Source organism: Cyanidioschyzon merolae, chromosome 20 (assembly GCF_000091205.1).
Source record: "Cyanidioschyzon merolae strain 10D DNA, chromosome 20, complete genome".
Taxonomy (NCBI): domain Eukaryota; phylum Rhodophyta; class Bangiophyceae; order Cyanidiales; family Cyanidiaceae; genus Cyanidioschyzon; species Cyanidioschyzon merolae.
In genome coordinates this window covers 1107344-1132726 of record NC_010146.1, presented here as the reverse complement: position 1 = coordinate 1132726, position 25383 = coordinate 1107344, and the positions used below count along the sequence as shown (strand labels likewise).

General features: G+C 53.1%; 6 protein-coding genes and 1 non-coding gene across 7 annotated transcripts, besides 1 other annotated feature; 3 read left to right on the top strand and 4 right to left on the bottom strand.

Moving 5' to 3' along the window:
- Nucleotides 1-1327: 1327 nt before the first annotated feature.
- On the top strand, nucleotides 1328-1798 carry CYME_CMT451C (RNA polymerase I, II, III common subunit; the record flags this gene model as incomplete). The annotated part of the gene is made up of 1 exon (XM_005539365.1): nucleotides 1328-1798. One exon carries the CDS (start codon nucleotides 1328-1330, stop codon nucleotides 1796-1798), a length of 471 nt encoding a protein of 156 aa, XP_005539422.1.
- Nucleotides 1799-2845: 1047 nt separating this feature from the next.
- Nucleotides 2846-3241, bottom strand: CYME_CMT450C (similar to nuclear transport factor 2; the record flags this gene model as incomplete). Its single annotated transcript, XM_005539364.1, has 1 exon — nucleotides 2846-3241. One exon carries the CDS (start codon nucleotides 3239-3241, stop codon nucleotides 2846-2848), a length of 396 nt encoding a protein of 131 aa, XP_005539421.1.
- A 2158-nt stretch (nucleotides 3242-5399) lies between these two features.
- CYME_CMT449T lies at nucleotides 5400-6910 on the bottom strand. The gene has a single exon (XR_002461716.1). It is a non-coding gene; the product is annotated as a hypothetical transcript (transcript).
- Nucleotides 6911-7182: 272 nt separating this feature from the next.
- Nucleotides 7183-8040, top strand: CYME_CMT448C (hypothetical protein; the record flags this gene model as incomplete). The annotated part of the gene is made up of 1 exon (XM_005539363.1): nucleotides 7183-8040. The coding sequence occupies one exon, from the start codon at nucleotides 7183-7185 to the stop codon at nucleotides 8038-8040; it is 858 nt and encodes a 285-aa protein (XP_005539420.1).
- Nucleotides 8041-9736: 1696 nt separating this feature from the next.
- On the bottom strand, nucleotides 9737-9964 carry CYME_CMT447C (hypothetical protein; the record flags this gene model as incomplete). Its single annotated transcript, XM_005539362.1, has 1 exon — nucleotides 9737-9964. One exon carries the CDS (start codon nucleotides 9962-9964, stop codon nucleotides 9737-9739), a length of 228 nt encoding a protein of 75 aa, XP_005539419.1.
- A 113-nt stretch (nucleotides 9965-10077) lies between these two features.
- Nucleotides 10078-13326: a sequence feature (repetitive element).
- Nucleotides 13327-15165: 1839 nt separating this feature from the next.
- On the top strand, nucleotides 15166-17514 carry CYME_CMT445C (acetoacetyl-CoA synthetase; the record flags this gene model as incomplete). The annotated part of the gene is made up of 1 exon (XM_005539361.1): nucleotides 15166-17514. One exon carries the CDS (start codon nucleotides 15166-15168, stop codon nucleotides 17512-17514), a length of 2349 nt encoding a protein of 782 aa, XP_005539418.1.
- Nucleotides 17515-21091: 3577 nt separating this feature from the next.
- CYME_CMT444C (hypothetical protein, conserved) lies at nucleotides 21092-24109 on the bottom strand (the record flags this gene model as incomplete). Its single annotated transcript, XM_005539360.1, has 1 exon — nucleotides 21092-24109. One exon carries the CDS (start codon nucleotides 24107-24109, stop codon nucleotides 21092-21094), a length of 3018 nt encoding a protein of 1005 aa, XP_005539417.1.
- Nucleotides 24110-25383: the final 1274 nt, after the last annotated feature.

The following is a 25383-nucleotide window of genomic DNA, read 5'->3' as shown; positions in this document are numbered from 1 at the left end:
AACCGCAGCGCCACAAGCATTAGGTTCCTTTACGTATCGGGATCATGAACCTAGGATGGATCGCAGGACTCGTGCAGCATTGCATGGCTCTGTGCGGACATGGCGGCGTGCGGTGAAAAGACCCAGGCTCCAGAGGTGCTTCCACTCATTCGGTGAGAGAGCGGATGGTGAAATTCCAGTGACTTTCGCCTAGGCGCTTATGAGCGAGCGCTTTTTCATCATGGGTTTGTTGTCCGTACTCCGATAGTGACGTTGTAGAGAATGCCCAGTGTGCTTGTACACAACTCTGTTTTGAGGCGCTCGTCGACTTTCAACTCGTCAGGATCGGTTACTGCACCAAAAACATTGGCTCGACTTGCGTTCGATGTGAGGAAGAGAGCAGGCGCCGCGAAGAAGCGCGTTCCACGTCCGCAAGAACTCTAATTTTCTTCCGAGAGCTCAAGATCACCGTGTCTACACAGGCTCCGGCACGTACTCAAACGTATTGCGTTTCCAAGTTCGAGCCTTGATCTTGTCTCCAGACGATGCGGTGGGTTCCCTTCGGCCCTGCAGTACACATCCTATTCTCTGAGGCGCAAGATCGATGCCTTTCGTCGACGTCCAGTGAGTACGAGAACGCTAGGCGACATGAAGGAAGAGCGTCTGGAATAGTTGGATATTTGCTTTTATGGAAGCCCGTAACAGTCCTGCAACCAGAAAACCTCTGGTTAGCGTCAACGATCAGTCACCAGAGAACACAACGACAAGACAGCGTTCGTCATCCGTCGAGTCAATAGAACGTCGAGCGTTCCACGACTCGGCGCTGCAGCGCATGACCGCTGCCTAGCGACGACTGGCTGTTGCAAGGACAACGTCTGGTTGGCTCGCTGCTGAGGCTTCATTGGGATTGTCTTTTGCGGAAGGAGGATCTGGGTCACCTTGGAACTAAACCACATATCGTCACCAACTTAGAACGCCATCTGTTCTGAGATCTTTCCTTGTGACCCAGGAGACTACGTTTAGGTCCAGAGACCTGTGAAGAAGCCGCGCACCGGGAATAGAAACTCGCCGAGTCGCACGTAGCGTTACCACCACAACGGACGACGATCAGGTGGTGCTTAACACTGCTTGCAACGAGCGCCAATCAGGATCGGACTTGAACCTCTATCTGGGGCTTTTGAAAGCTTGACAGGAATCGAGGACGGGCCAGGTGTTTCAAGCGCTCCCTTCAAACCCGGAGTTCTCCGAGGTACCTTGTGCTCATATTTAGCTGCCTATTCTGCAACTGGGACTGTGTTCGAGAAGCGGCGCTGTTATAGAAGAGCTCTGCACAGGACACTACGCCAAAATGACGACCATACTCGAAGACACCTTTATCTGCCAAGAGGTGGATATGGTGTACAAGGATCCGCGGAATCCGGCTTTGGGGAAAGTGCGTGAGAAAAAGTTCGACCGGGTCAGTCGTCTGGTAGCAGAGTCACTGCAGCAGCGTATGCGACTTACGCTCGATGTGCATAGCCAGTTGTTTCCGGTTCGAGCGGGCGACCGTTTTCTGCTGGTTCTCATGTCAAGTGTAAGGCTGGACGGTGCACCCTGCGACGGCACCTATGATCAGTCTGGTGCACCGACAGTTATCAACCGATATGATTACGTGATGTGCGGCAAGGTTTTCCACCAGGAATCGGAAGGTGCGCATCAATCTGCGGTTTGTATAAGCTTTGGCGGTCTGCTGATGCGTCTTCAGGGTAGTCGAAATGTCATTGACCTCGCGGACTTGCGCTTGGATAATCGTGTCTATTTGTTACTCCGAAGAGTATAACAGCTGCACGTTCCATCTCGGCTTCCTTGGATACATGTTCGAAATATGTAGCAGTCGGATGGTGACAACCTAGTTTACTTGCCGTGGAACTCGCTCATGAGTGTGCTTGCCAATGCGCTCGCTCATGCATGTGGTCTCCCGTGCGTTTCCTCGTGCATGAATTTGCTCATAGAAACAGATGATGACTGCTTGTGACGCGGTTCCGAAATAGACACCGGGGACGCCACGCCGCTGACGCTTTCCGTTTCGCTCGAGTCTCACCGTATAGCTATGTATCTGAGCAGGCCCAAGCCCAGTGCCGTGGTATACACGAACGCTGATGATGCCCCACGCTCGCGCCGTTGCAGTTGAACGGAACGATGTATTGAATTGTTTTGCCCAAGGGCGCATGGGCATGCATAGCAATAAGAAAGGTCGTCCTAGAGTGTTCCTTCCGAAAATAACACCAACACCAGCTGTGCTTTGCTGCCGGCAACGCCTGGCCAAGGAACGCACACTAAGAAGTTCGGTTAAAGAGGCGTCAAAGAGCAGTCTACGGCCTGTATCTCCAAATAGGCGTTGACCTTCGTATAGATGCGTGCGTGGCACCCCGCAGGTCCCATTGACGAGACTCGTCGGTGCAACGAATACTGGATGCTGTGCGAAAACATGCGCATGTGCAGGGACCCGAGTCACCCCAGACGCGTTTGCATTGTTCGACGCAAGCCCTTCTCGATTCGGACGAGCAACGCGAGGGCGTGACATCTAGGTGGCGGCACACAGAGCCTGAGGCGTCCGAAAGCGTTGCAGGTTGCACAGGGCAGCTCCCATCCACCCTGGTTATATGGCATGCATACATTCACACCCAGCGTCGTCTGTATAGGTGAGTCCGGGTGGAAAGTTTCAGCAGGTGCGCCAGCGCTCTCCAGATACCGTCTGGTGTGCCTTGTGCGTATCGCAATACCCGGACTTGGCAACTCCTCCCGGGCGTATGCGCACAGCTGAGAGCCGTTCGTTCCACGCAGGAATGCGCATCATGGTAAGCCATGGGGAAATCTCACTCAGAACCTATCCATAGTTTAATCGAAACAAGTCGTTGTATACCCAGAACATTCCAGGGTTGCCCTGATCCGGTAACAAATGAAATACCTGGGCGAACTTGATCGGCTGGTTACTGTCATCCACTGTCAGGTCGCCGTTGACGAACACCAGCACCCCGTTTAAACTTTCCGGCAAAACTGGTTGCGCATCGCACGTGACAACCTGGTGGCGCACTTTTTGAAACGGGAGCGACACCAGCTTCTCGGTGATCGCGCTCGCGCCCATGCACGCGTTGCCTTCAAACGTCAACATCGAAACTTCGCGGTAAAGCGCTGCTAGTTGAGTACGATCCGTATCGAACACGGAGTAGTAGTGGTTGACAAACGCCTCGGCGAGCAGCTCCCATTGAGGCTTGTTCGCCATCGCACAGTGCGCAAGTTTCAACGACACTCAAGAGGTCGACGCAGCGATTGAGTTGCTCGGATCACTTATGAATGGACTGTTCCTGAAGAAGAATTAATAGGAACGGCCCGAGTCCGACGAACGACAGCACGCTCCCAGTAACCAGCGAGAAGACACTCGAGTCCTTCTATCGACGCTCGTGTGCGTTCCGCCAATGCAACTGCCCGACGTTCCCCGGAGCGTGCGGTTTGATCCATGTGTGGCGTTTCTGCATAGGCCTTTCGGTGGTGGGTTCGTTTCGCGAGTAAGTCTCGGGTGTCGTCGATGAAGAGCATGGTACGCGGAGCGGTAGATTCTGAAATACCTGTTAAAGCATGCCATGTTTCGTTTTTACTCGATTTTCTTGCACGTATTCAACAAAAGAAGTATTTCCTGGAAAGTGGGGAAACATCGTTGAAAGACTGGATGCTGTCGCTGACAGCTGCAGGAAAACAGTTGTGCTTCTACGAGTTCGTCATTCTACGGCCTGCAGGTGGATGAGTCACGCTCGGGGTCGTGCTTTACCTGAACACAGCGCACCCAGAAATAGAACATTTCAAATTCTATGGACTCGACTGTACATGTCAATCGATCTTATTCCATAGGTTTCTTTACGAAATACTCAAGATGAGGCAGCAGCAAATGAGCTTTTTATAGCGTCGACACGAACAGGTATGAAGAGCTATGGACGGGCATGGACAAAAAACTGCGCATCCATTCCAGAATCCTGTGTGTTCAACAACGCATTGTCGATTTCGTACGAAAAAGAGTACATTTATCGCAGGAGTGGCTGGCGTTCATCTCACTTGACAAGACCCCCTATTTGGGATAAATGGTGGGTCTATATATGGGTATTCAAAGAAGAAAAATCGGTATGCGTACATAAGAGACAAGCGAGAACGACGACAACATCAGCCGCTGTAGCAACGCAATCGTGCGGTCGATCACAAATCGCAAAAAAAGCAGGATTGTTCAAAGTATATCCTTCGTCGAAGCACAATTCTTGGCTTTCCCGTGCCAAACTGTTTTGCTCTGCTCCTGGAGAATGCCACTTTCCATCGCTCGAGTATTATCAAGACGTACCCAGCTGAGATTTACGCTGTGTTGCTCCTCGTGTGAACTTCTTCTTCCCGGTTCAGTCTGCTCCAAAGCGTCTTCTTTACAATCTACCGTCATTTTTACGCTTACGGATCAATAGACGATTCGTTCGCATCCGTGAGGCTGAAAGATGTAGAATGCCACAGAGATGTTCGTGGCTACTGATTCGAGCATGTCTCGTCTAGCCTCAGTCGCCTGGCTGCACCTCGTCAAGCGTAGGTTCAAACTCGTTTCCGATGCAGGGCTGACAGCTGCTCACATTCTTCTGGAACGCGTCGACCAAACCGTCGTGCAACAGCACCTCTGATGCTCGGCACAGAAGATGCAGTGCAGCCTGATAGTGGGATCAGAGACTGGAAGAAACGCTCTCCAGGTACCAGGAAAAAGTCGATCCGACCTCAAACATCATATGAAGGCCAATCTCAAACACTCCAAAAAGAGCACCATGTGCGCGTTTTAGCCTCACCATTCTAGCCCAATAAAGTGGATCCTAATGGAAAACATCACTGGGCTGCCGATGGAGACAAATGCGTTGCTGGTGACCGACGAGCTCGAGATTTTCGCGAGTTCGGAAGAGATGTCGCAACGAGAGCGAGAGTCGTTTCAGATGCTGCAAGCTCAGCTCGTTCAACTCGGGCTCGGCCAAATGGACACTGTATCCGAGGGATGATTGGAACGTGATGCCCGCCTTGCTTCCATCTTGCGCTACTTCGTATTCCAGTGAAGCGCCCTCCAGAGAAAGGCTGACTCCGTTTACGAAACCGAGCACCTTAGCCTCCCCGAGCATGTGTTCGATGCTGCTCGCACATTTTAGATAAAGGCTCATCACACTAACGTAGACGCTTGTGTGCTGTACTGTATGGCCTGCTCATTTAGCTCCCGCTAGTTGCTCCGCGCAAGTTTAGAGCATTCGGGGAACTCCGAGCAGAGCACTGGCGGGGCTCGTTCACGATTTCTGGAGTTCTTGAAGGGTACCGAAGAAAGTCTCTGGGGACAACGGAGACGGACGGAGTACCCATGTGCGTGCGTTCTGTGATACCAAGGCTTTAGTCGACAAACAAGACTCTTTTTCACCCGCTCAACATGCGTGACCAGAGGGAGTTTGTGGTGGACATCCAAATCGAGTTGAACGACACCATGACCGTCGCCGCAACTCCTATTCTAGAGAACGACACGAAAGGCAGGAACAGGAAGCAGATGCTGCTGCTGCTGCTGCTGCTCAGCATTTCCAGCGCTCTACATGATCGAGAGCAGGGCTTCATCGACGGCAGGAAGCGCCCTAACAAATGAAAGGTCGGCGTCGCGACTTGGAGTTCGACTTCGACGCCCTGAGCACCTTTTCGAGCAAAGCGACACGCGCGGCACGCTTCATGAAGGGAGCGTACGTCATCGTCCAAATGGCTTGTGCAGACGACCTGTGGCAGTTCCTCGGATCGCACAAGCATCGTCTACCGCTTCGGTTGTGCGGAGGCAGGAAGCGTCCATTCGACTGCTCGATCCAAGAGCTGGGAACGCAAATGACCGATGCGTAACGTCGCTTGATGGTAGCCAATGGCGCTGGACGTGCTGTGGCGCAAAAAGGCTGCACGCCTGCTTCTTGAACGACAGCATATGATAAACCATGAATCGATTCTGAAACCACACCCATGGATATGTTCAGGACGACGTGAACGCATCACGAGCTCGGGCGCAAACAAAAACTGTTAGAGAAGAAGAGCGTGAGGCGGAGTCAGATGCACGGGATTGTGTACGGTAAGCTGACTTCACGACCGATGGCGAGGTAATCGAAAATGAGAAGCATACTCTGGTGTGATTCTACTGCCAACAATGGGCGCAGGCAGTTTGTAGACCGCGACTCGATCGCCTCGATGACCATTCGGGTATGTCCCATGCTTCCGGAGCGTTCAGCGGTATTGGCTCGAGCGAACGAACGGACGAACGAACATCCCGATGAGTCGTTGAGTGCTCCATATGGATCATTTCCTGAAACGCTGCAGACTTTTGATGAAAATAACCAGCGTCCGGTCGACAGAGGATTCGATTCGCGCCTGCAGCTAGCCATGGTACCGCGCGTTTCACCAGTACTCCAGAGCTAAAGCGCGATCTATATGTTTCCACTGGGAGCTGTTTTTCATGGGAATTGTTGAACGAAAGCGCTGTTTCATTCAATCCACGTCACTGACTAGAGCCAAAATAACGCGCTAAATCTCCATGGCTTCTACTCGCGGTACCCGACTTGAGGCTCTCCTATGAAGGCTCGTGATGGCGCCTCAGCATGCCCGTTTGAAGAGAAACACTTTGCTTGGCCTGATTTTGGAGTCCACCCATAGCTCAAAATGTTTCTCAGACCGTTGCCGATTCGAGCGTACACTTCGAGGCTGAATGCGCAAAACGACTCACCACACAACGAGCTTTTGATGCCGTGAATGAACAACCCGCTTCTACATGCAGCGGTCTCACGACACAAATCCAGTGACCTGGAAATGCACAATTTTCGTCAGCATTCAGACCCATGAACTGAACTACATCCACCAGCTGCGCGTTACCTTTAACGAACCCGGTAAGCGACGGATCGCGCTGCACAGATGCCAGCGAGTGCACCAGCGCGCCCATCGCCGATTGCGCCGAAGCGATCGTGGCGCTGATGCATTCGTTTCGTGGCGCCAAGTTTCTGTTTGCGTGTCTGAGTTTATTTCGTGCGTGTCTGCGTGCGTATTTATCCGTGCGTGTGCGTGCAAAGCGCCCTCTGTTTCTGTAAACCTGAGTGTCACTTCTGGGAGCTGCCGCTCAAGCGCAAACGTTGCTCGGCGCTGCTACCTTGCAATATGGTGCAGAGTGCCGCGAAGACACTTTCAGAACGTAAAACAAACAGTGTGGCAGGGAGACCAAGCAACGCATTGGCTGTCTCGCGTGCGAAACTGACAGAGCTGCTTGCTGGCCCTGACGGACTTCCGGCTCTGTTTCATCGGGCCGCTCGGTTCGCCACAACGCACCAGCTGCACCAAGACAGCGCACTGAACGTTGAAAACGACGAGCAGGTGGAATATTTCTTATTTGAGCTGTTGTGGTTGCTCCGAGACTGGCAAAGGAGCTTCGCACCTGGCCTGTCGCTTGCAGAGTTTATCGCTGAGATCGAATCGCTGCCAGTGCGTACGGTACTGCAATACGTTGAAGCCGTGGACGTGGGTACCGCTTGTCCGGACGGGCGCTTTGGAGACCCGACAAGTGTCGAGCTGCAGCATGAAGTACCCGCACTCGCCGAAGAAGACGCTCTCGAGACGAGGTCTGTCGCAAGTTGTGCTTCAACGCCGAGCACGCGAGACGAAGCACACATGACGTGTCCTATCTCCGCTTCAAGTGCAGCGGGGACACGCCAGAGACTGCGGCATGCCCGTGAGGTCTGCAGCGTCAGCACCAGCGTAAGCAGTAGCAGCGAGTCATCAAGAGCCTCTGCCCGGGACCTGGCATCCGCAGCATCGAGTCGTCGTCGACATATCATGCGTGCTTGCGATGCGGACGCTTGTTCTGAAAGCGACCAAGAAGTTGACCAGATCGATTCTATCCTAGAGAGGATTTCGAATGGTCATCAAAGACGACTGCGGAAACTGGAATCTTTGACGCCATCATCCCTTCAAGCGGTATCGGATGCTGATCCAGAGCTGCATCGCAGGCCTGACGGCTAGAATGTTTTCATCTAGCTGAGCATGACGACACGGATGTAAGGCTCTCCTTATACGCGGCCAATTTTGGTTATCCTAGAGTCCAGTTTAGACGACGCCATACGGCTGGGCGTACTACAGGTGAGTCGTCACGCTGTACTGTCCATTGTCTGCCGCAGAGGGCATACTTCGCAGCAGCTCGGCAACCCCGGGCGCGGCATCATGAGCTTCGGAATGATTTTCACGTAGCTTTGGTTGAGAGCACTGTGCCTATGCGGTTACCTATACAACGAGCGCGCGATGTTTCGCAGGAGCCCCGCGGTTCTCCAAGCATCACTTTTCTGGTCTAAAGACGGAAATAAACATCATCGAATCGGGCATTGCTTGATCCGAGGCAACGATCCGGCTTCCAAACACGCTTTGCTGATCGGAGCGATCGATCGCGGTCCGTGCGGAGCTCTGACCGATCTCGACCACTATCATCCATAGAAACGCAACGATCTACTTTGCCCATGAATCAATGCATTCCGATTGGCGAAATATCGCTCTCTTATCCGTGGTTAACAGACACGCGGCGGAAAAATGCCCCGGCGCATGGCATATCCGGTTGACGACCGGGTCCGCGAGCGCCAAGCGCTGCGAAGCGCTCGCGGTATGCTTGGCACCTGGCGAGCCACGGGAACGATCAAGCGCCTACTCTCGACGGCAAGTCCGGTCTGGGATCATCGGAATGTTGACTCGTCTAAAGAGGTACTGAGATCGCCTCCTGGTTACGAGTTGCCGTCGCGCATCCGATGGACCCAGTTTCGATGCATCAATCCCACACTGGAAAAGCACGCCGAGGAGTTGCAGCTATTTTGTGCTCCGATACCCAGGGCCGCAAAGCCGTATCACACGTGCCACTGTCAATCTCCTGTTCAGTGAGGGAGCTCAGATTGGGGTGTCCTCTGCTGGAAGAAATACCAATTTTAGAGATTTTCCTCACCCGGGAGCCTGGTTGACACTTTCACACACCAAAAATGCTGACAGCCCAAGAGTTGCGCACGCTCACACGTCGCTCTCTTCATCGCGTCCACTCTGGAAGGTATGGTCTCTGGCAGCGAGGGAAGCATCACGATGGACGACACACAGATGCTACCTAGTGGGTCGCAGGCCTGCAACGCCACGGCCTCTGCAGCGCGTTTCAGGGATCTACGTCATCAGCGAAAACTGCACCGAGGAGACACAGCACTGTTAGAGCCGAATCGAAAGACTTGAAAGACACATACGGGATCTTATGTTGCCATTTTTTATTTTCCAGTAAATTCCTCCACGAACCTGACAGTTCCACCACGACCAGCACCAGCACCAGCACCATAACCACCACAACCGTCACAACCTCAATCGAAACCAGCTCTGTGAACGTCCCCGACATATGCTCCTGGCCTCGGCGCTGCCTCGCACTGGTTCCAGCGCCCCGAAATGAGGGCAGCTTCTTGTCCAAACTGGCGAGGGAAAACGCATCCTGCAACAGCAGAGCTTTGTAACGGTGACACGCCGACAGCCCCGATTGCTTTTTGACCCCTCAGCGCGTTGGCGGGTAACGGGCCGAGCTCAACCACGAGCACTGCCACCATAACCACCGCTCCGTCAACGTCCAGGTCACCGACTATGAACTACAAGCTGCACGACCCGCTGCCGCCAGCACCAGTACCGTCACCACCGCGCAAGTCCAGAGCCTTTACGCCTTTGTCTTGGACTTTTTCTCGTTCCATCTCTTCGCACACTCCTTGAAAATATCAGGTGGCCTCATTTCGATTCCTTTTGCTTTGTTGTACTCCCGAATCTTGGCACTCTCTGCCTTCATAAACTCTTGGTAAGCGTTTGGTTTCCGTTCGCCCTTCGTTTTCGCCGCAGCCTTTTTCGGTGCTGAAGCAGCTTTCGTCGCAGTCTTCTTTGGTGACGCCATGTCGCTGTTTCTCACAAAAACCCGTGTCCGGCAGTCACGAAACGAAAACGCCGCGAAAAGCTCCAACGCGAACCGAATGAATCGATTACGCGCCTCCAAAACGCTGTTCAAACTCGAACGATGTCGGGCGTGGACAGTCGTGGCGGCAACCGCGCCTTGGACAAATCATCTCCGACAGTTGTGCAGATGCCTCCGCGCCTTCTTGGATCGGCCACCTCCTACTGCTTCCAACTTTCTCTCATATAGTTCGACTTGGACAGATTGTTCAATAAAGTGCTCTCTTGTCTATGATGGAGGTCTCTTCTCCAGTACCGCACATCTCCGTATATTGATAGCGGCGTTAAAGTCACGGTTCACAAATTCCATACGTTTCGTGCCGTTGGGAGTTGCACTTACTAATGCAAGTAGTCCACGAATTTTTGCCCTCCTTTCCATTTGCTCCTCCGTCAGTGGTCCGTACTTTGCTATATCCTCAGGGCTCCGTTGGCACTTTTCCATCTCCACTCTCTGAAGTATACAGCCCAGCTCATGGTGTGTATACGATGCTCGAAACTCAACTATCGATACTGTAACAAAACGCCGTGCACACTCCTTGTACGTTCTCGTTGTTGGAGCTGGTGTACACCCTTTTCGGATCTTCCAGCGCCCTGCTCCGTACGCTACGACGAGCCTCTGACTTTCATCCTCCTTCAGGGCGCTCAACTCATTAAAAAAATTCGCGAACGCCTGCTGCTTCCCACAGTATAGATTCATTCGCAAACGAGCCCAGCGGGGCTTGGTATACTCCTCCCACAGCGCATCCCAATGGGCAACACGAACTTCCATGAATTTCCGAAAAGCCTCAAAGTCCGCTCCTCGTCTAGTCACCTCGCTTAAAGCTTCCAGGTGATCCTTCATTCCTTCGTTCCAAGCCTCAATTTTCTTCCTTGCATTCATTACACCTGATTCTCGATAGTATCTTGCTCTCGAGCACCTCAAAAGGCGCATGTCCTTCTGACGCAAGTTACCATCAGTACCATCTTCTGCACGCTTCGGTGCTGCGATAGTTATGCTTTTTGTGTTTCCGGGGTCCGCGCCAACGACAAAGTCGTTCTCCTGCACTTTCTGCACCGCAGGACCCGCCTTCTTCGTTTCTTCATGCTTCGCCGCGCCAACCATAAAGGCGTTATCCTGCACCTCCTGCATCACAGGATCCGCCTCCTTCTCATCTTCATGCTTCGCCGCGCCAACGACAAGATCGTCATCCTGCACCTCCTGCGCCACAGGACCAGCCTCCTCCTTTTCTTCATCCTTCGTGACGGGCGCAGCCGAGGGCGGAACTGGCCGATCTTTCTTCAACCGCCGATAGCGTACACACATGGCTACTCCATCGGTTTCAATCACCCCAGTGAATAACTTTTGCTCGCTCATTTTGAGACGTTTGAAATCGAAGATGTTCTTCCAGTACGTCTCCCGGTTTTCCCGGGAGAATTCCTCCCTGCTAACATCGAACTCCGAACAGATCTCCCTCATGATGCCGTAGAGGACGCCGGAATCGATACTCACAAAATGTGACTTGATGTTGCATAACGCACCGACCTTGAAGCGCTTCCCCAACAGGACAGCCTTCCGTCTCTCCCACTCTTCATTTTTTCCTCACTCAGCTTCATTTCCGCCTTGCGTTCGAGTTCACAGTCCAGAAACACGAAATATCGCAGGATGAGGCGATAGTATCTTTCCTTATCTTCTTTCAACTCTGATATCTTGTCTGTTGGATACGCCAACCCCAGTACCGCACGGTGCTCTTGTACAGCCGCACGGATTACAGAAGCTTAATTCGTGCACGCGTTTGATGCCTTCTTGTCGACGAATTCGACCTCATCTTCATGCCTGCGATCTTTCGTGATGCCGTTGATCATCGCCCCTTTCCCATTGCGCGAGATGCCCGGGTAGAGTGCAAACACGGCGCGTATCATGAAACGTTCGAGGTTCGTTGTCAAATGGTTCTTCAGGTTCGTGAGGTACTTCATCGCCCCATAGCTGTAAATATCCCGGTCACCCTTGTACCGAGCGCCGTTGAAGCTGTAAAAGGGATGTTTTTTTCGTGGAGGCCATGGACTAGCCCATTTTCCTTCCGCGATTCCTCTGTACCAAGTATCAGCTGACCTATACACGTCTTATCGAAAAACTCGTCCGGAATCTCGACCGTTTCCATGTGCGTCACGTCGCGGAATATATCCCCGGCCATACGCATCAGTCCTAAAGAAGCCTTGCGAACACTCTTGGAGCATGAATCGACACGGTTTCTGATGGCCTCTCGCAATTTTTGTATGTACGGATACCTGATATGTCCAAGAAGAAAGGCTTTCACCACCATCTCGTCGTACAGTCGTCTTTCTTGCAGCCTTTGAAGTAGAGCCTTCTGCCTTTGCTTCTTCGTCCTCTCCTGTTCCTCTGGACTCCATATTGTTTTTTGTTTTTCTTCTGGCAGCCGGCGGTACCGGCCCTCGAGGATCTTCCACTTGCTTTTCCATAACTTTCTTTTTTTAGTTTCTTTCGAGAAAGAACACAATTTGAACGCTTCTGCTATAAACCGCGAAAAAGCACTTGAATATTCTTACTTGAGCGCTGAAACACGATTCAACTGAAACTACAGTTTGCTACGACTTCAATGCAAATACAACGTGTACTTTACAGGTAGATCATAAAGATTTGGATCGCGTTTCCATTCAACAGCGACAAGCGCGTCATAACTCATGCCTGCCTGATCTCTCCGGTGCGCGTCTCGAGCGCACTATGTAGAACAAAGAACAGAGACTCACGACTAACTAGCAACGATATGACAATTTCTCTCCCCTCTATGGTAAACATTAAAAGGGGAAAACGGCGTCCAGATTGCCGAAAGTTTATTCTTTAGGCGAAATGTCCCGCGAGCCGGACGTGTCTGCCACAGCAGTGCTTCATGCTCCCCCAGCGGTAGCTACTTAATTGAGATCTGAGCAACTCGTTCGAAACGCAGTTTATTCTGGTACAAGGAGCGGGTATGCTGCGTTTGGGCACCACCCTGGTCGCAATCATCTCCTTGCGTATCGCTTCGCGCTGCATACAGACTATAGGTCTGTATGCAGAGCTTCCAGGCTCCCAGAAAGATTATGTACTCTAACTCCCCATCAGGGGTAGCGTTCCTCGACCCGACGTCCTCAGTGGTACGGCGACGCCGTTCTCTCTCCGTGCAGCGACTGCACAGGCGGAATAGGCGCTATCGCGGATGATCAGGGCAGGTACTCGGCGCACGATAGAACGAATAAAGTGACCAGTATATCCGAGAAGAGGTATGGGTTATGGAATTTGCAAGTAGGGCGTGGAATGATGCTTGCTTCACCACGCGCTGATACCAAGGGCACAGTCGGCGATCCCTGGCCTGTTTAATCGATTTGCCAGCTAAAAAATGGTTGCAGACCAGCATGCTCCATGGAACGAAAATGTCCCACGGCCATGCAGGGCAAGGGAATACTCACTCACAGACCACTCCTGGCCTTTTTCGATCGGCCGCTTGCCATCTGCTTCAGCTTCTCCTTGTTCACCTCTAGCCTGAGAGGATGCCCCATGAGGGTCGCTCGCGCCAGCCTCGCGTGTCTCGTCGTCATTACCGCACACATCGTTTGATGTTCAAGGCAGCCATAGCGTCCCGATTTCGCAGGTTGTGGTTGCTGTCGGCGCATTTCATGCATATGCAAAAGCAGCCATCTGCGAATGTTTTTTGTATTCGGCCTCGGTACGACTTGCACAGCGATACCGCTTGAGTAGATCCAGGCTTTTCCATACGCCCACCATATTCCCTTCTCCAAGGCGGCCTGCGGCACATGAAAGCTTGCCTCACCGACCAGTACATCCCCGGGGAGGATACGGAAGGCACCCCGCATGCCGACCACTGTTTTTCGATCCCGAAGCTGCAACCGGCGATCGCAGGCGTCTTTGTGGTAATGCCTCAGGGTAGTTCTCTGTCCGCAGCACGCGCAACGACGAGCTGCTCTATTCGACAGAGGATTTGTGCAACACAGTATTGTTCTTGACGGATCAGGCAGTGGACGGAGAATCCAATCTGAGAAGGAGTTCCAGAGATTTGATCCGTCTACGCTCCCGTTATGCAAAATGGTGACGCACGCTCCGCTTTGTGCGATTGTTGCGACGACTCAAGTCCGAGTCCAAGACTTGTTATCAAGCAAACAGAAGAGACAGGATCGTCTTGAGGCATATTCCTCCCGAGATACCATTGCTGGGGTCGAATGCCGTTTCGTCGATGGCCACAAAAAGAATAGGCTTTATCTTTAGAACGAAACCAATTATTTGACGCGATAAGTTGAGCGAACGTTTGGCATGAGCTTGTAAACAAGTCGTCAAGGAACGACGTCGAATTTGTTTCCTCGTTCATCAAGCAGCGAGCAGTGCCCCGCGCACCTAATTCCTTGAGACAGGAACATCAAAAACTTGAAGCGTGCATGATCTGAGCATACTAGACATTGGGAAAGCAGAATAGTGGAGTCCTGTACGTATGAACTGGATGATGATATCGGGTATGTTTCGAACGCTGATTCGAGGGCGTCGTAAATCGTGTTGATTGCGCTGACGCCATGAATTCCAGCCCGGAACATTCGACTAACCAACTCAGAGAAGACGATAGAGCATCTTTTAACAGTGTATGCATCCGTGTGCGCTTCTTGTTGCACTGTGAATGACGTGGCAGTATATCTACAAAATAAAGTCCAGAAAATCTCAAGGCACGAACAGGACGAGCAGCCCCATGGCCTATCGTAATCTGACGCGGCTATAGCGACGACGCGACAACGTTCACAGAGCCTGCCAACCGAAGCTTGCCCTTCCAAGTGAAACAGCCTTCAGCATTCATCGAGTTGCGCAGATTTTCCCGGTACCAGAAGCGATAGCATCGATCGAAATCGAAAACGCGTGAGCGCGCTCGGCGCTGCTCAAATCAGATACCAATTTTTGTGAAGGACAACATCTGCAGATTACCCACCAAAGCGCTGGGGAAAATAGCGTTGCTCCTCGAAGCGCCACTTGGGCTTTGGAATAAACTAGGGTGCGTGTCTGTACCTGACTGTGTGTCTTTGCATCGGGATCGGTGAGCGATCCCTGGCGTTCACCGTGGTACCCGTCTAGTCCGCTCACGTGGAACAGACCTAGTCACGAGAAGGCCGCGTCTCATGGACGATGACGCGGACGCTGTGGACGTCTGGTGCGAAGGCCACCAGGTATTAGACAGCACGCCTTGGCAACCAGACGACCCTGTGGTGCGGTTTGCAGCTGCTTTCGAGCGCCGACTCTATGGCAAAGAGGCCGTGCAGCACCACGAAAGCTTTGACTTTGAGCGGCTGCACCGGCTCTCAGTTGAACATGACGCTGACTTTTACCGAACATTCATCGATTTTGCGGGTATTCGTCTCTATGATGATACTGGTGCCCCGGTGACGGACGCCAACGTCCCTATCACGAACCGAGAAGCTACACTTCAGCTGGAGACCGCTTGCAGAGGCACGCGCATAGGCACTGGCGCCAACCAGAACGACAACGAAAGCAGCAGTCCTGTACATTCCCACACTCGCACAACTGTGGGAACCATGCCGATAACCGGCCTCCGGTGGTTACCGAACATTCGAGTGAACTACGCTGAGAACATTCTGCGTAATCCCCAGGCAAGTATTGTGTTCCGCAGCGAGCCGGGCTCTGGCATTCCCCGCCGCGAGCTCTCTTACCGCCAGTTGTATGCATGGGTTGCGCGTGTCGCTGAAGCGCTCGAACAACAACTGCATCTCAGTTGCGGCGAACACGTGGTGGGGTTTCTCCCCAATATCCCCGAGACGATCATAGCGATGCTCGCAGTGACGAGTCTGGGAGGTATCTGGGCATCCTGCTCTCCTGACTTTGGTGAAGATGCCGCTGTCGATCGATTCGGACAACTTCAACCACGGCTGCTGATTACAGCGGACGCTGTTGTCTTCAAAGGTAAGCGCCACGACTGTTTAAAAAAGGCACAGAAAATTGCATCTCGTCTGGGAACAGAAAAACGAAACGAAAACAATGAGGAGAACGCTGTCACCGGCATTCCGGTATGGATCGTGCCGTACGGATGCCCGCGAGACGCGCTAGTCGAGCACCTGGACGCTCCCAACTGGCAGTGCTTTCCGTCCGCATCACCTGAGCCCGCTGTCGATGAGGCATTGCCAGCGATCCCGTTTCGACGTATTCGTTTCGATCGAGATCCAGTGGTGACCATGTTCAGTTCGGGCACCACTGGTAGACCCAAGTGCATGGCGCAGGGTGCTGGTATCCTGCTCACCCAGGAGAAGGAGCAGTTGCTGCACTACGCAATGGGTCCAGAGCATACGCTTTTTTTCTACACGACCTGTGGTTGGATGATGTGGAACTGGAGTGTTGCAGCTCTAGCGCGTGGCTGTCGACTGATTCTCTACGACGGCGCTGCGGTTTGGTCATCCCTGGAGCACCCGGCAAGCGTTGAAGCGGGTGCCCCTGAGAACACACAAAGTACACCTCGCGACACCGATCCGTCATTGTCGACAGGCTATGCACCGCAGGATGCCCTCTGGCGCATTGTCGCAGAGGAGCAAGTCACCCATTTTGGATGTGGTGCCAAGTTTCTGCAGATCCAAGAACAGCTAGGTGTTCATCCAGCTCGATGGTCTCTAGGGCGATTGCAGGCAGTGCTGGTGACCGGTTCACCGTCGACGGTTGCAAACTTTCGATACGTCTGGGCGCGCGTTGGTCGCCACGTCCGTTACTGGAGCATGTCCGGTGGTACGGATATCAACGGGTGCTTTGCACTGGGACTCCAGCGTCGGGCAGTGTACGCTGGTGAGTTACAGTCATGCGCGCTGGGTCTTGGGGTACAGGTCTTTGACGCACACGGCCATCCGGTCGAGAATCAGGACGGTGAGTTGGTGTGCACGAACGCCTGTCCTTCGATGCCGCTCTTTTTTTGGAACGACACCACTGATGCATCCATGTATCGCTCGGCCTACTTCAGAACTTTTGGGGAGACTGTGTGGCACCACGGTGACTATGCACGCGTCGTGGTTCGCGAACCAGGTCATGAACGTTCGTTGATCATTCGGGGACGGAGCGATGCCACTCTGAAACCCGGTGGTGTGCGTCTTGGGTCCGCTGATTTCTACACAGTCCTCGAACGCATGCCGGAGGTTAGCGACTCGCTGGTAGCTGGTCAACGTTGGCACGACGATGTGCGTATCATTCTCTTTGTGAAACTGGCGCACGAAGCTCCTCTGGGCCCACTGGAAGACTCGGAGCTTCGATCCCGTATCGTGAATCGTCTGCGGCAGTCGTTATCTCCGCGGCATGTTCCTCATACGGTCATCGTTGTTCCAGGTATTCCCTATACGAGGAACATGAAGAAAATGGAAGTCGCTGTGAAACGCATCCTCGACGATGAACCACTGGACAATACACATGCCTGTATGGATCCGGAGCTCCTGGAAACGTACCGGGAGCTCAAAAGGAAATATTTGGCACGCGGGTAAAAGGGAATTTCTTGGAGATGTTTATGTAAAGTTCATCCAACCGATGCGCTAGAGGTCGAATACCGCTTTATCGGCGAACAGGATCAATCAAAGCGAGGGAGTTACGTCAAGGTTTTCACGGGAAAGTTCATCCTGGCAATGCGCTGGAGGTCAAATACCCCAAGGAAGACGAAAAGGATCGCCAAATCAAGTGTATGGAAATTCCCTGAAGGTTTCCAAGGAAGATTCTATGGAGGTGATGCTGGAGAGGTCTTACGGAACGTCAAAAGCCGGGTCGCCGATGACCCCTGGGAAGCGTGAAACGCTTACTGGGTTTCCAAGTAAAAAGAATGCAAGAGATGCGCTTGGGGCCATATACATAGTGCACCAAAGGCACAAGGGATATCTGAGGCATGGAATAGGGAAGCGCTTGAAAGTTTCAAAGTAGAACACACCCAAGCCAAGTTGTGCGATTTTCACTGAACAAGATAGGTTCAAAAGCATTATCTCTCACGTGTCAGGCTCGAAACGGTTGTCTGATGCATCGCCTAGATTCTGGTGGCACTGCTTGATACAGGTTGAAACTGGAAATCATCACCGGTACTTTCATTAGCGACCGGCGATGTTCGCTTGGTTTCGACCACTCCTCTGGACCAAGGAACTTGCCGACGAATCAAACACTATCTACAGGTTCGCGTGAAGTGCTATCGTTCAAGTCTAGAGGTTACGTCCGAAACTATTCTGCTTCAGTATCGGACAGCAAAGACAATATCTGAAAGGTACACAGGCGGACCGCAAGGCCTTAACCGTTCACCAGCCATCCAATTCTATAACGGTGTCATGGAGAACTCTCTGGGTCGCATTTGGACGACATTTGTCTCGCACGTAAGAGATTTTACATTGTCGCGCTCATCCTTGTGTACCACGGGGTATACACCATGACATCTGGATAAATAGCAGCCATAGCCATGGACTGGCACACACACACACACACGCGGAAGAAACCAACACATACGCAAATCGGTTTGCTTGGGAGCCATCACCTCTTTGCACAACAGAAACCTCGATGACTTGCTTGCTGCATGTGGCCCATGCATAAACCTGATAGACATGGACGTCTATAATCTGTGATATCGAGTAATGCACCATCGCTTTCGTTCAACAACTCCCATGAAAAACAGCTCCCAGTGGAAACATGGAGATCGCGCTTTAGCTCTGGAGTACTGGTGAAACGCGCGGTACCATGGCTAGCTGCAGGCGCGAATCGAATCCTCTGTCGACCGGACGCTGGTTATTTTCATCAAAAGTCTGCAGCGTTTCAGGAAATGATCCATATGGAGCACTCAACGACTCATCGGGATGTTCGTTCGTCCGTTCGTTCGCTCGAGCCAATACCGCTGAACGCTCCGGAAGCATGGGACATACCCGAATGGTCATCGAGGCGATCGAGTCGCGGTCTACAAACTGCCTGCGCCCATTGTTGGCAGTAGAATCACACCAGAGTATGCTTCTCATTTTCGATTAGCTCGCCATCGGTCGTGAAGTCAGCTTACCGTACACAATCCCGTGCATCTGACTCCGCCTCACGCTCTTCTTCTCTAACAGTTTTTGTTTGCGCCCGAGCTCGTGATGCGTTCACGTCGTCCTGAACATATCCATGGGTGTGGTTTCAGAATCGATTCATGGTTTATCATATGCTGTCGTTCAAGAAGCAGGCGTGCAGCCTTTCTGCGCCACAGCACGTCCAGCGCCATTGGCTACCACCAAGCGACGTTACTCATCGGTCATTTGCGTTCCCAGCTCTTGGATCGAGCAGTCGAATGGACGCTTCCTGCCTCCGCACAACCGAAGCGGTAGACGATGCTTGTGCGATCCGAGGAACTGCCACAGGCCGTCTGCACAAGCCATTTGGACGATGACGTACGCTCCCTTCATGAAGCGTGCCGCGCGTGTCGCTTTGCTCGAAAAGGTGCTCAGGGCGTCGAAGTCGAACTCCAAGTCGCGACGCCGACCTTTCATTTGTTAGGGCGCTTCCTGCCGTCGATGAAGCCCTGCTCTCGATCATGTAGAGCGCTGGAAATGCTGAGCAGCAGCAGCAGCAGCAGCAGCATCTGCTTCCTGCTCCTGCCTTTCGTGTCGTTCTCTAGAATAGGAGTTGCGGCGACGGTCATGGTGTCGTTCAACTCGATTTGGATGTCCACCACAAACTGCCTCTGGTCACGCGTGTTGAGCGGGTGAAAAAGAGTCTTGTTTGTCGACTAAAGCCTTGGTATCACAGAACGCACGCACATGGGTACTCCGTCCGTCTCCGTTGTCCCCAGAGACTTTCTTCGGTACCCTTCAAGGACGCCAGAAATCGTGAACGAGCCCCGCCAGTGCTCTGCTCGGAGTTCCCCGAATGCTCTAAACTTGCTTGCTTGCAGGGACCGAATCTTTCACCGCCTTTTCCGTTATGCACCAAGGTAATAGAGCTGTAGTCCCTACGCTCTGTGTCGGGTTTCGCCTCCAGCATTAAGACGTTATGGACGCACAGAGCCATTGAAACTCGCCTTTCCCTTGTATACATCCACTATTCCTTCAATCTTTTACGTCACGATCTGCATCTCGCGCATGTGCAGAGCGGCAACACAACAGCTCAGGGCTGGTGCATGTACCGAACAGCTTTTCGGAAAACGATTTCATCGATGCGAAGGAATGCTTTTTATTGATCCGTGGATATGTAGATTGGCAGGTACCCACGTCGAAGACGCCATCGAGTGGATTCACCAGCGAGCATAGGCTGGTGCGAAGAGCAGCTCACCGCCGATCTCAGCAAAGAACTCCATAACCGTTCTTGAGCGATCTAAAGCGACGTTATGTCGTAGCAGGATACAGGCATATGATTACGAAAAACCAGGAGGAACGCTTTTGATGAATGATGCACTGGAGAACAATCCAGTTCGCTCGGCGAGTCGCAGGCGAACACACGACAGCATCGCCGCTAATCGCAATGTTGTTGGAATGCTCGCTTCGCTCTTCTTTACAACCAGCGGTTCGCGTGTCTTTGACTACCCATATAAGCGTTTACCGCGCACGCCGAATGAAGCCTCACGAAGCGAGACGAGCACACGTCCCAAATGGATTAAGTATTCGCATGTCAGTACGAAATCGGCAAGGTACGATTCAACGTGGACTGTCTGCCATGGAAGCCTGCTTCATTCCGTGTCGATCCATGTCTCTTCATCAATGTTCGTGCGAGTATCATGGAAACTTCACAAACTGTTGCCTCTTTGATGGTCATTCTGAGGGGATCTATGGAGTAGAATCGATTGACAAAGACGTGGCAATATAGATTGCGTTTGACATCTTCAATTTCGGGTGTTGGCGTTCAAGGCAAGTACTTCTGAATCGGTGGTTCAACCACCGGAACACCGCAGTATGAACCAGAAGTTGAGGCAAGGGCGTTTCCCCCGCAGGCCCGCAGCGATATCATAAAGTCATTCCACCACCATGCCCCAATCTATCGGAAACATTCCTACTGCTGAACCTGAATACCAGAGACAATCCAGACCAAAAAACACGTATTGGTAGAGATGTTCCAAACTTCGATGCTCGCAGTCTAACCGCTGAGTCGCTGCAGCCGAAGTTGTCGAAAGCGCGCTCCATGCCCTCCCAGGATGTTCGCCACCGCTTCAGGTCCCAGTGGAATATGTAACGTAGACTCTGGAGGTTCTTGCGGACTATGGAGCGAACGCTGCGCTCCGCTAGACGATACAGAAAGTTGCGCAGGTTCCTCTACCGTAGCAGCTGTCTGTGACGCCGGCATCTGCGTCCCTGGATGCCCAAGCAGTGCATCCAGGCACGTTTCCAACGACATAAACGCGGGCACAGTGTCGCTTAACAACGATTCCACGGGAACTTGCGGCGAGACTTGCACTCTTGGAGGCTCCAGCGGGTCCTCGGTAGGCAGGTGCTCAAACCAGCTGGGCGCTTGCGATTCCCGCCACGCCTCTTCCTGGGAACGCGTCAGCAAGGCCATCCGAAGCACCGCCATATCCTCCTCGGCGAACGGATCCAACGGGCCTTCGGGAAGATGCAAATGCGCATCGTCGTCAAGCACCGCCAACGGCACCAGCGGATGGGTCAACAGGATGCGGGGTCTCGTGCCGCTGGGCAACCGCCATATTGCCATCGGGGTCGGTTCCCCGAGCGCTCGAAACAGGAGTACCGCTGGTATCGACGCAAGCGCCACGGCAAACACATCCATCGGTATAGAGGCTTCGTTCGTGAGCGTTGCCAGTGCTGCTGTTGGTGTCAGCGCGGCGACAGCGTCGGCGGCTAGGACAAGGCGCCATCGCACTTGTGCACGAGCCATATCGTATACCACCAGCTGGGGCGGCATTCGTTCACCTCGAACACTGATCAGCAGTTGACCGGATGCGACGACTTCCAACGCATCGAGCTGCATCAGGGGTGCTTGCGAGGCCCCGATGACGTCGCCCGAGCTCAAGAAATGATGCACGAGTTCCGAGACAGCTTCCTGGTGCACAAGCTGGAGCGTTTCCTGCACCGCAAAGATCTGCAGGACACCATCTGCACGGAGCGTAACCAACAAGGAGGCGTCTCTCGTGAGCAGCGCCGCAACCAAACGCACCGGACAGCGCAGTTTGGTAGTACTGAATGCGTGAACAGACCAGATCGCCTGCGAGGTATCCTGCACAGGCGTTCCTGCGACGTTGCCAAGGGTCCATTGCCAAACCGCCCAGGTTCCCGAACAGTCCAAAGAAAATGCCTGCGAGTGCCGCACCGCTAGAAGCACCAGCGGGTCGCGATGCAGGAGCGTCACGCTTTCGCACGGTCGCAGTTGCAGCTCGGCTTCGTTTGTGTCGGTTACCGATGCTTTTGCGGCTGCTGGGGGAATGCACCAGAATCGGAGGCATACTTGCCGACTTGTCCGCGCTTCGAGGGATGCCATATTGAGCCATCGCTCCCCGAGAGGCGTCTTCTCTTCGCTTGTCACGAGAAAACAGCCGCTTTCGTCCAGATGGAAGGCAAATGGGTACGCTCGCGGATTCCTAGCGATAGCGACAGGAGGCGCTGTCGTTACTCGCAATACGTCAGTCACGCTATCGCGAATGATGTCGTACACACAAAGCGCTCCGTCGGGACTGGAGTACACAAGCATAGGTTCCACTGTGCCAGGCTTCGATGCCAGACAAACTGCCGGCATCAAGGAAACGGTCTGCATCCTACAGTGGACATTCAATATGGGATCTAGAGAGGCACCAACCTGACGTGTCGCTGACCCAGGCCGAGTCTTGGCGTCGGAGCGGAGTTCGCTTGCCACCGCCTCCTGTCTGTCACTGCCGGGAAACGGAGCGATCACCGTTCTTAAAAGAGTCCGGCTCGAATAGGATGGCAGATGTACGACGATCAGACTTCCTGGATAGAGCGTTAGCGCTGCGGTTTGGGTCTGCGGCTCCACAGCGATGCCTTGAATCGGGCCACCCAGTCGCGGATAGAAGCGCTTGGTCGGTTGCAGGTTGCCGATTTGATGCAGGTGCCACTCCACCAGAACGCCTTCGTGACCCCCGGAGAAGAGCGTCGTACTACTACTACCTGGACCGAAGCAGAGCGCTCGCACGGGACGAGCGTGCCAGTGCCAACGCTGTCGCAACGGTGCACCCTGGGAATGCTGCTTTTGCTCGGAGTCTACGGACTGGAAAAGAGACTGCAACTGGTACACGCTGATGACGCCACTGCTATCGCCAACTGCAACACGCTCCCGCTTGGCATCTATGCTCAGTGTAGTCACAGGAGCACCGGTGTGCTCCCAGCGACGCACATCGCCTGGTGCCCCGCTGCGCCAAACATAGAGCTGATTGCCGCTAGATGCCACCAACAGTTGTCCATCGGCGCTCAGATCCATACAAGCCTCGCCAAAAGGCAGTTGGAACAACGTTTTCCAGCGTCCCGTACGCAGGTCAACGCGAGCGACAAAGCAGGCCCGAGCTGCTGCTCGTGAGAGGTGTTTCCGCTCATTGCTACCACTAGGCTGGGCAGATGACGCCGGACCGGCATCCGACGAGGCAGCAGTTGCCATATGAACCGGCCTGTCAACTTCCGGGCCTATGGCTTGTGTTTGAATAGGAGCTCGTGACACGGTAGCTCGCTCAGACCAGTTCATCGCAAGCGCAGCTGCAGTGCCGTCCGAGGCACTCGCGAGCACATAGCAAGTGCGCCCTTGCTGGGAGTCCACAAGACACCTCCATAAAGGCACGCCCAAATCAATGGTGCGCAGCAGCGTACCCTCTTCCAGGTCCCATACCCGCAAAGTTCCATCCAACGAGGCGGACACGGCTTGAAAGACGTTGACTGGAGCGAGCACGTCGACGCCGGTGACGCGCCCCTCGTGCGCCTGAAGACGTCGCTGCAGGATCAGTGCCGTGCCGGTCGTCTCTGAAGGTGACGATCCCGGCCAACTAGTTAAGCCGTGGCGGTACACGTTTAGAGAGCGACCTTGAGGTACCAAAACAAGTCGTCCTTGCGAGATGAAGGCAGCTGCCGTGGGGGCCAGCGCTCCGGCTCCCTGCCAACCAGTTCCGAAACTCGCCCAAGCGGGGTACTCCTGGACCATGTCTTTCTTCCAGCGTGTCTAGCCAGTACGCAACGCACAAGTCGTCGGCTGGGACTAAAATAGAGACAAAAAAGAAGCCCGAACTTTGCTAGCACTGGTGAGCATTCGTGAGCACCCAACGCTTAGCTTCGGTGTCGGCGGCGACAGTTGACGCAAGGCGTTCAGTATTGGCGACTCTGGCGCCTGCCTTGGCTTCTGCACTTGTGTTCGATGAGTATCGAAGACGGAACTGATCGCTCTGCTCCCGTTCATCAGTTCAATTTTGAACAGTTTATGAGATGTACAGTTTTTAATTTTGAAATAAAGTCATAAGAGCTCACGGATGCTTACGTGGTTTCAGGATCTTCCGTCGTCTGTTTTGTTTCAAGGCAAGTGGTAAGCGCACCGAAGCTCGCCGCTTGAATGACGACGAAACAAACTCGATATTGTCCGACGAAGGCTTGTTCACAGGTTCATTTTCCGAGCTCACTTAAGTTTCGGATTGAAGGAAGTGATGTGGCTTGAAAGACAAACTACGCTGTCTTTTTAATCTTTGAAATCAACGGGGTTCCACCCGATCCGCGATGTCTGGGTGGCGATCGATACCGCCACGCCGTGGACGCTTTAGATCGTAGACAAATTTCATGTAGGATATGCGCTTAACTGAACGGTGCATGGAGAACTGCATTCCTCCTTAAGTGCAGGCATACCAACGTACGCAGATGGCTGAGGAACGCAGAAAGAATGCGGCGTATGCGCTTCGCATTAAAAAAGGATATTTCCAGGAAGCACTTGCGGTCAACGGTAGAAAAACGGCCTTTTGATGACTTTACCGAAAGCAGAGGCGACGATAGCAGCCGCCAAGGGCGTCTCTGTTTCTCACCAGCTTGTTCGTATGCTCCTCGAAAGACCGGAATACAGTCGCAAAAAAGAGTCCTAGTTCAGCCACGGCCATCTTCCACCGAAACCGCAACTAGAGCCTACCTGGAGCGTCACCATTGGTATGAACCACAGGAGCGTCGGTTTGTTTTCCAGTCGATGAGACTTGCCTCGGATGAAACAGTCGGAGCGTATATGGGTATTCGTGGAGCAGGGAACCCGTTGCATGTTTGATCGAAATCAAAGATAATGATGACATCATCATCTGTTCTAGCTGCAGTGGATTTATTTGGCAGCCCGAGTTTGGCTTATAGAGAAGCCTCATACAACAGCACCCACATTGTCGAATCATCGACGACTTTTCCGCTGACGTCTGATGACGTCCTTCTATTCGATGATGTGGCATTTCTCCATTC